The 13983-nt window shown below is 43.3% G+C and overlaps 1 protein-coding gene across 1 annotated transcript; it reads right to left on the bottom strand.

Moving 5' to 3' along the window:
- Positions 1 to 12723: 12723 nt before the first annotated feature.
- Positions 12724 to 13200, bottom strand: LOC142176571 (secreted RxLR effector protein 78-like). Its single transcript, XM_075244558.1, has one exon. It carries the CDS (start codon positions 13198 to 13200, stop codon positions 12724 to 12726), a length of 477 nt encoding a protein of 158 aa, XP_075100659.1.
- Positions 13201 to 13983: the final 783 nt, after the last annotated feature.

The following is a 13983-nucleotide window of genomic DNA, read 5'->3' as shown; positions in this document are numbered from 1 at the left end:
TTTTAGAGAAAACATCCATACCGTTGATCTTACCTCTCGAGATAGGGGTAAAGTTTGCGTACTCATTGTCCTCCCCAGACCCCACGCGTGAAATTATATTAAATATATTGTTGTTGTTATCCATACCATTGAAGTTATTGTTGTCTCTTCGACGAATCCAGCATCTTATTTACTTTATCTATCTCAACTCATTAATTTAAGTATATCTTTTTCATAAGAAGTCAACTATTTAGTAAAAGCCACCACACGACTGCAGCTGGTAATTTTTTTATTTTTTTGAGTTAAGGTTATATTTATTAATACTCAAAAGATATGTACAGTTGAGTCCAAGGAGCAGCTTTGACAGGCTACTCCAGATATACATCACCATCTCCTACTATCAATTTTGTGTCTATCTATCCTACACTATATTTCAATACAGACACTTGTTTTAAAACAACTACAGCAAGGATTCCTACTGCTCATTCTACTTATCTATGGAACCCAATTCAGTTATTGCAATGCTTCTTTCTACTTGACTATGTTCTTCTCTCTGATATGTATGTGCAGTACTATCTCCCTGCAGATATGGAGATCCTTAAATTTAGCTTGTTAAAATCTGATTCTGTTCCTCTCTTTCCAAATCAATGCAGCAATCATGGCAAGCACACAACTAGTAATTGCATTTGTTCCTTTTCTGCTTTTGGCTTTCTTGCATGCCCATTCCAACTCGGTTTTCCAATCCTCAATGCTCTTATTATATCCCAATCATGAACATAGTCTGGACCGTAGTTGCTTTGTGATGGTGCACTCAAACAACAGGTTGCTAAAGGATTCCAGGCTATGTCCACAAAAATGCACATGTTGCAGGAATTTGGATGTCAATCTTTAATAATCTTTCCACTGTAGCTAGCCTCTGTTGTGCTGCAAGCCATATAGTGAATCTGTATCTTAGGTGTATATTGGTATGCAACATCAAACTTTTCCATTCAGCTCTGGGGTATGTTGGTATCAGCTTCAAGTACATTCGCTTTATCTGGAACTTTGTATCAGTGCACATTGACTTTAATCTGCTATGGATGTCACCTTGAAGTTGTTGGTGCTCCATAATCAAGAGTCTGCCATCTAGTATCTTCCTCACTACCCAAGATGTAGACTTAGGTGTAGCCATTGTTTCCAGGTTTTTGTTCTTTATATAAAAACTATGCACCCATATTATCCATAAGCAGTCCTTCTTTCTTGTTATATCTCACAAATGTTTTATGACTGCTGCGTTGTTCCACAGTTTGATGTGTGGTATATTGAGTCCCCCATATTTCCTTGGCCTGCACACTTTCTCCCATGCCACTAATGCTCCCTTAGAGATAGTAGCAGTACCAGTCCATAGGAAAGTTCTGCATAATGCCTCAATTAATTTCATAACCTTCTTTAGAAGAACAAAAATCTGTGCCCAATAGGTTTGAATGCCAAAAATAACAGCCTTGATCAGTTGGCATCTGCCAGCATAAGTCTATACGGCTAAAATCAGGAAGACCAATTTTACAATCGACAAGGCATTGCGCAATCTCGCCTCGAAGGTCCCGGGGGATTGCCTGGGGTTCGATGCCTTTGGGGAGTTTTTGCGCCCGGTATCGGGGCAGAATGGACCGGTGTTTGTCGCGGATAAGCGGGAAGTTCCCTAGGAGCTGTATTTTCTGACAAACGCCTGCGCAAATAGTGATAGTCTATACCAGGCTGATTGAGTGGTTGTACCAGCTACTTTATGTAATAATAACACATGCTTTTGTACTATGTTGGGATTCCTCCTCATATATAAAGGGGACCCTTGTCATTTTATAAGGGATCTGATGCTCAATATTGAATATACAAGAACATTATCTCTGCTCTCTAACATATTCTCTTGATCTCATTACTTACATTTATTGCTTATATTCATTGTGTTCTATTTATTGTTCTTCATTTATTGCTCATTATTGGTCATAAAAGGCTTCCATCAAAGCTATCATAACTGTTAATCCCCCCTCGATTGCCCCTAGCCGAGCATCCGACTCGACCTCGAGGCCCGCATATACCAGCTCCAGGCCTCAATTACTAGCCATTCGGTTTGGTTATTTCATTATTTTCAAGCTATTATCTTGTTTCCAAGTCTTTCACTTAGCATCAATTGCCTAACAACTAGCATAAAAATAGATCTTGTAATACCATTTTTTAGGTAAACAGTTTAGTGCCCACCGTGAGGCTAAAAATAATAGTGATTATTTTCTTATGGTCTTACTACATAACGTAAGTTACCTTTCACACCTTTTCTTGTCCAAGATCTTTGATTTCAGGTCAAAATTTCTAACTCAGTAAATGCACGTGAAAACAACAACCTTGAAGACCATGGAGAAAATGATGTGGATATTCCAGGTGTTGGTGTACCATCACGAAACCCTGAGAATGCACCAGAACCAATTCTCACGAATGTGGTCTCGCGCAACACTCAACATGTTGGCATAAGTTCCCACACCAACAGGAGTATGCGCCGAGGAAATCAATAAGACACTTGGAAAAACCCCACTTGGGAAGAAAGAGGCAAATAGGGGAAGCAAAATGGGAAAACCTCAGCACACTGTTCATATGATTAACGGGGGGACCGAAGTTCCCTAGGGACCCGCAATTAAGCGGATAAAGGTTTCTGCGGCAACACAAGGACAAACTCGGGGTCGGGCATCTGAGAACATCCTCACGTTCAGCGAAGAAGACTTTGAGACTTTGTCTCATCCACATAATGATGCACTGGTAATCTCGTTCCTCTTAAATAACATCCAAATTAAATGTGTACTTGTGGATCCAGGTAGCTCGGCCAACGTAATTAGATCGACGGTGGTAGAGCAGCTCGGATTGCTTGATCAGATCATACCTACCTCCTGAATCCTCCACATCTTCAATATGGCCGGCGAAGCAAAAGAAGGAGAAATCACTCTCCCGGTTAACATATCGGATGCAGTTCAAGATACCAGGTTCCACATCATTAAAGGTGATACAAGGTACAATGCCTTGCCCGGTAGACCATGAATACATAACATGAAGGCGGTACCATCGACCCTCCATCATATGATAAAGTTTCCGACAAATGACAGAATTAAGACGATATACGGAGAGCAACATGCAACAAAGGAAATGTTCATGATCCATGAAGAGGTACCGAATTCTGTGCAATCCGCCTTGGAGGAGTCGAAAAGCCAACAAACCCACGAGGACGATGAAAAGGATTTCCTCGCTCCCAGAACCTTCGTTGCCCCCGAAGAATCAGATGCAACGAAGTTGACTATCGAAGAGCTGGATCAAGCCATCTTGGTCGAGCATCTCCCAGATTGGAAGGTATACCTGGGGACGGGATTAACCCCCGAACTCAGGAAAAAGCTCATTTAATTCCTTATTAACAACATCGATTGCTTTGCTTGGTCCTACTTAGAAATGATAGGGATCCCACCAGAGATAACTACCCATCGACTGAGTGTCAACCCCAGGTACAAACCAGTAAAGCAAAAAAGGAGGCCCCAGTCCGAGGTAAACCATGCATTCATCAAAGACAAGGTAACGAAGATCCTCAAGATAGGGTCTATTAGGAAAGTAAAATATCCCGAATGGCTGGCCAATGTGGTGGTAGTCCCTAAAAAAGGGAATAAACTAAGAATGTGCGTAGATTATAAAGATCTAAACAGGGCATGCCCAAAGGACTCATTCCCACTGCCCAACATTGATCGATTGATCTATGCCACGACTGGCCATGAAACCCTTACTTTTCTCGATGCTTATTCAGGGTATAATCAAATTCAAATGAACCCCGAGGATAGAGAAAAGACTTTGTTCATCACGAAGTACGGTACATACTGTTACAATATAATGCCCTTCGGGCTAAAAAAATGCAGGGGCCATATATCAGCGCATAGTTAATAAATGTTCGAACATCAAATAGGCAAGTCCATTGAAGTTTATATTGACGATATGCTAGTTAAGTCCCTGTGATAGAGGACCATTTGACTCATTTGCAGGAAACATTCGACATCCTCAGAAGTTACAACATGAAACTCAATCCCGAGAAGTGTGCCTTCGGGGTAGGATCGGGCAACTTCTTAGGCTTCATGGTATCGAATAGAGGAATCGAGATCAACCCCGATAAAATCAAAGCCATCGAAGAAATTACAGTGGTAAATAATGTAGAGGTCGTACAGCGGCTGACCGGGTGGATAACAGCCTTGGGCCGGTTTATATCAAGATCATCGGACAGAAGTCATCATTTTTTCTCTTTGCTCAAAAAGAAAAATAACTTTGAATGGACTCCGGAGTGCCAACGCGCCTTAGAGGATTTGAAGCGATACCCGACGAGCCCGCCTTTTCTCCACACCCCGAAAGAGGATAAGACATTGTATTTGTACCTAGCCGTATCCGAGATAGCGGTAAATGGCATGCTGGTCTGAGAAGAACAAGGTACGCAATTCCCTGTTTATTATGTAAGTCGGACCCTAGGTGATGCCAAAACCAGGTATCCGCATCTGGAAAAACTAGCTCTTGCATTAATAAGTGCATCCCGAATATTGAAACCTTACTTTAAATGTCATCATATTTGCATTTTAACAACGTATCCCCTTCGAAGCATATTGCATAAACCCGAATTATCGGGACGGTTGGCCAAATAGACCATCGAACTCGGAGGATACGATATCGAGTATCAGCCTCGGATGGCTATAAAGTCTCAAATTTTGGCGGACTTCGTAGCCGACTTCACTCCTTCTCTCGTACCCGAGGTCGAAATAGAACTTTTGCTAAAAACAGGCACATCTTCCGGGATATGGACCCTGTTCACCGACGGCGCCTTGAGCGTAAGAGGGTCCGGGCTCGGCATAGTCCTAAAGCCACCTACGGGCGGCGTGATTAGACAATCTATAAAAACTATAAGGTTAACTAACAATGAAGCCAAGTATGAGGCCATGATTCCAGGTTTAGAATTGGCCAAAGGCCTCGGAGCTGAGGTCATCAAAGCTAAATGTGATTCTCTCCTGGTGGTAAATCAGGTAAATGGGAGTTTCAAGGTTCGGGAAGATAGGATGCAAAAATACTTAGACAAAATTCAAATCACATTGCATCGCTTCAACGAATGGACCCTGGTCCACATACCCCGAGAGGAGAATAGCGAAGCTGATGCACTCGAAAACCTGGGATCATCCGTCGAGGAAGATGACATACTCCCCGGATCTGTTGTTCAACTGTTCAAGTCAGTGATCGAGGAAGGCCACGCCGAGATCAACTCCACTAGCCTAACATGGGATTGGAGAAATAAATGTTTCGATTATTTGGAAAGCGGGAAGCTACCCGCGGACCCAAAAGAGTCGAGGGCCCTGCGTACCAAAGCAGCCTGATTCTCGTTCGACGAAAGCAGAACTCTTTACAAAAGAACCTTTGACGGCCCTCTAGCAGTATGCCTGGGGCTGGGAGATACCGACTATGTGCTCCGAGAGATCTACGAGGGCATATGAGGAAATTATTCCGGTGCCGATTCCTTAATTCGAAAAATAATCAGGGTAGGCTACTATTGGGACAACATGGAGAACGACACCAAAGAGTTCATCCGCAAATGCGACAAATGCCAAAGATTCACCCCAATGATCCACCAACCTGGTGAACAACTACATTCAATTTTGTTACCATGGTCGTTCATGAAATGGGGGATGGACATCATGAGACCTCTACCAACGGCGCCAGGTAAAGCTAGATTTATCTTATTTTTGACTGACTACTTCTCAAAATAGGTTGAATCACAGGCCTTCGAAAAAATAAGGGAAAAAGAAGTCATTAATTTCATCAGGGACCACATCATATGCCGATTTGGAATTCCTTCCGAGGTAACGTGTGATAACGGGAAGCAATTCATCGGAAGCAAAGTAACTCAGTTCCTCGAGGATCATAGGATTAAAATGTTCCTATCAACACCCTATCACCCGTGTGCAAATGGCCAAGCTGAGTCCACAAACAAAACTATCATTCAAAACTTAAAGAAGAAACTGGAAGGCGCAAAGGGATGATGGAGAGAAATATTACCCGAAGTACTCTGGGCATATCGAACAACTCCAAAATCAAGCACGGGGGAAACGCCTTTCTCCCTAGTATATGGTGCCGAGATTTTAATATCGGTCGAGGTCGGAGAACCTACCGCTAGAGTCCGACACACCACCGAAAGCTCGAATAATAAGGCCATGGCTATTGCTCTCAAATTATTGGATGAAAAGTGAGAAGCCTCGCTGGTCCGAATAGCCGCACAAAAATAGAGGATCGAAAGATACTACAATAAGAGAACAAATCTCCAACATCTTGGAATCGGGGACTTAGTCCTAAGGAAGTTTACCTTGAATACTCGAAATCCGGATGAAGGAAAGCTAGATCAAAACTAGGAAGGACCGTACCGCGTCCTCGGGATAGTTGGCAAAGGGTCCTATAAACTCGGCACCATGTAAGGCGAATAACTTCTAAGCAATTGAAATGTATCAATGCTCAAATGCTATTACTGCTAAAAAATCTCGAAGGCCTTAAATTTCAAAAGCATGCATTGCACTCTTTTCCTTCGACCGAGTTTTTATCCCAATAAGGGTTTTATCGGTAAGGTTTTTAACGAGGCAACATCTATATGCTACCTAAGGAAGAATCAACAAGTATTCAAGGCTTATTTTCAATCAACCTCAAATACTAGGGGCATCCCCCCCCGGAAGGTCACCTCCTCAAGGATGCCAAGTTGCGTTGAATAGGGTCTCGATAGGAAAATAATGTACTAGGCCAAATGATCGAGCGAACCGTGTCCGTATAGAATAACCGAGCCCTTAACAGTAAAAACGTTCATACTTGTACCAAGTAATCAAAGAATACTTTCCAAAGCATTTTGCGTTTCAAAGAAGCTCGGCATTTTTGCAAAAACGACCCTAGAGCCAAAAATGACCCGAACACTCGGGGACTGGCGTCAACAACTCGAAACCGCACGACCCCCGGGTCAAAGCTTCAAACTCGTAAGCCCTCAATGAGGCAACATCAAGTTCACAAAACGGCCCCAAAGCCAAAAACGTCCCGAACACTCGGGGATTGGCGTCAATAACTCGAAACCGCACGACCTCCAGGTCGGAGCTTCAAACTCGTAAGCCCTCAATAAGGCAACATCAAGTTCACAAAACGGCCCTAGAGCCAAAAACATCTTGAACACTCGGGGACTGATGTCAAAAACTCGAGGACGTATGACCTTCGGGTCGGAAGATTAGTACTCGTAAGCCCTCGACGAGGCAATACCAAGTTTTCAAGGAATGGCTCCCGAGCTAAGAAACTTTCGACGAATCGAGGACTGTCGCCAATCGCCACCCCCATCGACTTATCAAAAACCCGAGGCCATAAGACCCCATGTGGGCAACCTCGGTCTCGTATGACCTATATAAGGCAACAACAATATCTGTAAGACCTCAAGCAAGGCATGAACCACACTTGTGCCAAGTGACCGAAACTGTAAGAACTCAAGCAAGGCATGAACCATACTTGTACCAAGTAACCAAAACTGTAAGACCTCAAAAGCATGTAAAAATTTGTAAGCCCTTACAAAAGGCATAACCCCGATCTTAAAGTTAAAGCTATATATCGAACTTGTAAGACCCCTAAAAAGGCATACCCTCGATATAAACGCCGAAACTACTTCACTCGAGAACTGAAAGGCTCCGGCCAAATGCAATAACTATGATCATAAGGCTATACCAGCCAAACTAACGCGACTCGGGGATGCCCGACCGTCGCTATAAAATTACAGTCCTTCAATTACTTCGAAAATACTTCGAAAAGAACTGGTTAAATAGGCTACCCTCGACACAGGCAAAAGAGCTTCGACCATGTTAGCTCCAAACTATAGTCTTCAAGATACTTAGCCACCGAGCCAGACCTCCTAAGGTGCTCGATCATCGCCATATAATGACTCACAATCGAAGTTTTTATCAAACCATCGAAGAGTTAGGCAAACACAATTTCAAAAGTCCTTAACGAGGGAAAAATGAAGCTTACTAAGGATTGTACCGATCCAATACGTAAGAGCCACTGCCGCCAGCCCATACTAGAGGTCGTACCGACCTAGTGCGTAAAACAACTGTCGCTAGCCCATATAAAAGGTCATATCGACCCAATATGTAAGAGCCACTGCCGCCAGCCCATACTAGAGGTCGTACCGACCCAATGCATAAGAGCCACTGCCGCCAGCCCATACTAGAGGTCGTACTAAACCAATGCGTAAGACCCACTGTCGCCAGCCCATATAAAAGGTCATATAGACCCAATACGTAAGAGCCACTGTCGCCAACCCATATAAGAGGTCGTACCGACCCAATGCATAAGAGCCACTATCGCTAGCCCATATAAGGGGTCATACCACCCAATGCATAAGAGCCACTGTCGCCAGCCCATACAGGAGGTCGTACCGACCCAATGCGTAAGAGCCTAACGGCCAGCTTTAAGTCTGAAAACTTAAGGGTCAATAAGCACGAGTCGAAACCCGATTCGGAGGCTGAACCGGAAGAAGTTAACCGAATGTGCCTAAGAGCGAAAGCATAAGAGCCTAAGACGCCAGCTTACATTAAAATGTCGTATCGACCCGATGTATGAGAACCTAAAAAATTCGCGCAAGTGACCTCGAAGCCAATACAACAGACTTACAAATCCACTCTCAACCATTGATAAACGCTCGAAGGTGGCAGGAATCCAAGGTTCTAAAATTGAGACCCACAACTTTGGATCAATTGCCAAACGAATGCCGTAAGTCAAGAAAAGGAAAAAAATTAATACACATACAAAAAGATTCATAAAGAGTACAATTACGAAGACTACATCTAAAAGCCCTTGTGAAGGTAAAAGGCAAATGAAAACTTTAATCTAGCATCAGAGCTATGCCTTCGACAACAAAAAGTACGCTTTCAGCAGCTTCGGCCATAGCCTCTGGGTTTCCAATGGCCTCCTCCCCTTCAGGGACCTCGCCTCCATCTTTATCACCTCCTGAGTCGCTGCCCGACCCGCTCTCGAAAGGAATAATGGCTACAACTTCCTCTTCTAGGGTCTTCACCCTCTCAATTTCGGCAATTAAATCAATTCCCCCCACATATACACCCTCGAGTGTATGTCTTGAAGACTTTAACCGGGCATGATCTACTGCTCGGGTCAGGTGCAGCTCAGCCTCGTCGGACACCTTCGGGGCCTGAGCATTTGCAATAGCAGCATCCTCCTTATGCGAGGCCACGAGCGCCTCAGCCTCAGCCCTAACCTCAGACAACATAGCAACCAACGCAATATGGAGATCCTTATACTTACTGCTCTCATCCCTCACATCTTCGAGGCAACGCTCGATCGAAACCACCTCTCTCCGGAGGACATCTCTCTCAGAGATTACCTCACTTACACACCGCTTAAGCTCGAGAATTTCAGAGTTACTGGCTCGGAGCTCCTTCACCATAAGGACCTCCTTCTCCTTAAACTGCAAAAATCGACCCAAAGATATTAAAATACAGAATTCAGTCGGACATACAGACAAAAAACAGACAGGAGCTGTGTAACCTGTTCAGTAAGACGAGCCTTTTCCCGAGACATCGCATCCAAGCAATCCTGTAGGCCACGGAGTACTTCCTCCCTCTTGGTAGAAAGATCCTTGAGCTCATCGGCTTCCAAGGTAAGCTTCTTATGTTCACCCTCATGGTGAGTCAGCTCGGCTTCAAAATTGGTAAACGTTTGGTCATAAAGCACCTTGGCCTGGAACCATGGAAGAAAAAAGGTTAGAAGGACGAAGTTCGGGGCGCCGAGTAGAATTTACAAATAGATTGCCAGCTCGTATAGCCTATCTATATCGGTAAAAAAAGCAAAACATCAGGCTCGGGCTTTTCCTTATGGGTAGCAGAAGGCTTTTCGAACATATCTTTATCACCTATGGGTTTCCCCACACCGAGAGACTCTATATTGGGGATATCTTGCATCTCCCTCGGAGGAAAGGCCGATTCAGAAGGGGAATCACTCACTTCAACGACCTCAACTGGGTCAATCGGATCTGTCCCTTGCTTCTGAAGAGCTTCGGAATTGGGATCCCCTAGATCGCCCGCCAAGCGCACTTCGGCTCGAGGGAAATTTTAGTCATAGGCAATAACATCCGATACACCCGCACATGCCTAACCAAGCCACGATTCGAAATCCTCCGACTCAACAGTATGAGAGACAGTTAAGTCCTCTCCCCCTTTGGGCGCTGACAAAGGATCATCTTTCCTTTCGCCTCCAGCTCAGGGACACCCCGACCCTTCTCAAATTAAGACCGTTGTACCATCGTTAGGATCTTCCGTTCTGGTTTTCTTGGATTTCGGAGGACAAGCCGGCGATCCCCCTCATCTTTTCCTCTCTTCATCGGGTGTTAGAGCACCCGCTTCCCCAGGTAGAGTTTCTCTCGTCAAGAAGACCTCTCCCAGACCTTCCCAAATACAAAAACAAGGATGGGGAATGAGAGCGCAATTAGAAACAACCTTTGTAAAACTGAAACTATAGTAGAAAATAAAGTCTCACAGTGATCCTTGGCTTCCCATCGAGCCTTGGATAAATTGTGCCACACGCGCTCGATGTATGGGCAAATCGAGTCCAGTTTAGCTACCCAGCCTGAAATATCCCTTACCGCATCAGGGTACACCGCGACAGCTGTATCAGCGGAGGAATCAGTCCATGAAGAAATGTATCCAAAAGAAAGAAATGGGCAGCTAATTAAGTATGTCTACTTACGCTTCATGTTCTTTTGTTTCGGGGAACAACATCCTCTTTATGGGAATCACGTCCGAAGTCTTAACTCAGATGAATCGACTCATCCACCCTCCGTTCCTAACCTCATCGTGTGCAAGCAAAGAGGGCCCTTGAGGCCCGACAATGGAGCTTAATCAGGCCCCCGCGAAAGAGTCAGGGACTGTACATCCAGATCAAGTGATCAAGGGTGAAGGGCATCCCCTTGATCATATTCACGTAATATCTGGTCATTTAAATGATATGCCAGAATGATGGATGAATTTGGTCGAGAGTCACTTGATATCGTTCGCAAAAGTCGAGGATCACGAGTCTATCGAAGGCATGGAGGGAACCGCCGGGCCGAGGGCAAATGGATAAGTATACATACTGAGGAAGTTAGCCTTATATGTAGTTATGTCTTCCCCCCAAAAAGGAACCTCCACTAACACCGCATCTCCCCAGCGACAGTCGATTTTCACCCTTTCGAGGCCCGTTATTAAACTGACGTATCGAGACGCGGTTCGTATCGCCCCGACTTTGAAGAAGGTCTCTCGACCTTAAAATCAGAGGTCATCTCAAAGGCCTCTGGAGCGCATTCTCCGGCGTTAGGAAACGCTATTGCTTTACCCTCAAAGGGGAGCATAGAAGAGGAAGGTGCATCTTCATGAGGGATAGGGGTGGAAGTTTTTGCCATTTTTACCAGAGGATCTCTAAGAAGAAACGAAAAATCATGTTTCAGGAAAGGACGCGGGAGAGGTAAGAGAAAAGAAAAACTCTGTTGGGAGCCTGGTGATGCAGTAGAGAGGAAGGGGCGAAGAAATGAGTATTTATAGAATCCTAACATGTGCGATTGGAGCAGACCAAAAGACAGCCAACCGCTATAATTAATTCGAAGATTTTGAGGATTGTGTAAACGCGGCCTTAGAAGCCTTGTCTATTACACCAGTCGCTTGGCAGAGCGCAACTATTTGCTTCAATAGAGGCGCCCGAGGCGTAAGATCTCGAGGACGTTTCTCTTCGTTTTACTCTGAGAAACGCGGGGACTATCTGTATACGGCTAAAATTGGGAAGACCAATTTTACAATCGACAAGGCATTGCACAATCTCGCCTCGAAGGTCCCGGGGGATAGCCCGGGGTTCGATGCCTTCGGGGAGTCTTTGCGCCCGGTATCGAGGCAGAATGGACCGGTGTTTGTCATGGATAAGTGGGAAGTTACCGAGGAGCTTTATATTCTGACAAATGCCTGCGAAAATAGTGACAGTCTACACTAGGCTGATTGAGTGGTTGTATCAACTACTTTATGTAATAATAACACATATTTTTGTACTATGTTGGAATTCCCCCTCATATATAAAGGGGACCCTTGTCATTTTGTAAGGGATCTGATGCTCAATATTGAATATACAAGAACATACTCCCTGCTCTTTAACATATTCTCTTGATCTCATTACTTACATTTATTGCTTATATTTATTGTGTTCTATTTATTGTTCTTCATTTATTACTTATTATTGGTCATAGAAGGCTTCCATCAAAGCTATCATAACTGTTAATCCCCCTTGATTGCCCTTAGCCGAACATCTGACTCGACCTTGAGGCCCGCATATGCCAGCTCGAGGCCCCGATTACTAGCCATTCGGTTTGGTTATTTCATTGTTTTTAAGTTATTATCTTGTTTCCAAGTCTTTCACTTAGCATCAATTGTCTAACAACTAACATACAAATAGATCATATATTTTTTAGAACCACAAAATCAAATCTAATTGTAATTACCATTTTCTAGGTAAACAATAAGATAGAAGCTTAGCTAACCAGCATGTGACCCTTGCAGTTATCTTCTCAATAAGAGGTAGATATTGGTGAACTTCTAGCTTTTTAGAATCTAAAGGGATCCCCAAATATTTGAAAGAAAGTTTTCCTTCAGTAAAACCCAATGTTGCAAGGATTTCCTATTTCACAGTTGGTAAGATTCCAGCCATGTATATAGCACTTTTATCCATATTTGCTTGCAAGCCAGAAACAACTGAGAATCTGTGAAAGGCAAAAATAAGGATGCTGATAGACTCAAAATCAGCTCTGCAATACATCAGGAGATCATCAGCAAAACATATATGCGTAGTATTTAAATTCCTGCACCTAGGATGAAAGTTAAAATCTCCATTCTTGTGTAATTGTCTGAGTTCTCTTCCCAGATACTCCATTGCAATGACAAATAAGTATGGAGACATTGGATCTCCTTGTTTAGTCCCTCTTTTTCCTTTGAAAGGCTTGGTTAGTCCTCCATTTAGTACCAAGGAATATGACATTGTAGTGACACATGCCATTATCCATTGCACAAACTTGAAAGGAAAACCAAGGTCAATAAGATTTCTTCTGAGAAAACCCCATTCCAAAGTATCATAGGCTTTCCTTAAATCCACTTTCATCACACATCTAGGAGATATACCTTTTCTGGAGTATCCTTTAAACAGTTCATGACTTAGTAATATGTTATCAATAATACACCTCCCTTTCGATGAATGCTGATTGGGAATGTCCAATCAAACCATCAAGAATAGTTTTGATTCTTTTTGTAATGACATTTGATATAATATTATACAATATGGTACAACATGCAATAGGCCTATAGTCCTTGACTGTTGAAGGTGCTGGAACTTTAGGTACCAAATGTGATGGTTGTAGTATTGATCATTTTATGCAGGCTACTGGTAGAAAATAAGTTCTTCATAGCTGCAAAGATGTCCTCCTTCACTATATTCCAGTTTCTAGTAAAGAATTTCACAGGAAATCCATCAACACCTGGTGTTTTGTCTCTAGGCATCTCCCACACTACAACAATGATCTTCTCATTTGTAACTTCATGGATTAAATCTCACTGTTATGACATAGTTAAGCATGGTCCTTCCTTGATTATAGTTGTATTTGCACAAGTGGTAGTTGAGAATGTGCTAGATGTTACTTACCAAAATGATATCTCAAGTGTTAACCAAATGGTGGATGATCAATTAGAAAATTACTTGGAGTATCCTCAACGCATATTAGAAGAAGTTGATATGAAGGAAATAACAATCATAGAAAATGAGGATGAAGAATCACCTAATGAAAATGAAATAAGTGAAGAGGAATGATTTTCAGACGAGGAAGGATACGTCGACGAAGACGACTAGCATGTTAGTTTTTTCAAGATCTCTCAACTTATATAGATTTAT

The sequence above is a fragment of the Nicotiana tabacum genome, chromosome 3 (assembly GCF_000715075.1).
Source record: "Nicotiana tabacum cultivar K326 chromosome 3, ASM71507v2, whole genome shotgun sequence".
Classification (NCBI taxonomy): domain Eukaryota; kingdom Viridiplantae; phylum Streptophyta; class Magnoliopsida; order Solanales; family Solanaceae; genus Nicotiana; species Nicotiana tabacum.
Note: the sequence above shows the minus strand (reverse complement) of the source record. Positions and strands in the feature narration are given on the sequence as shown.

Coding starts and splice junctions, on each gene's coding strand:
- LOC142176571 (XM_075244558.1), bottom strand. CDS start 13,200: ATGAAAGTGGATTTAAGGAAAGCCTATGATACTTTGGAATGGGGTTTT.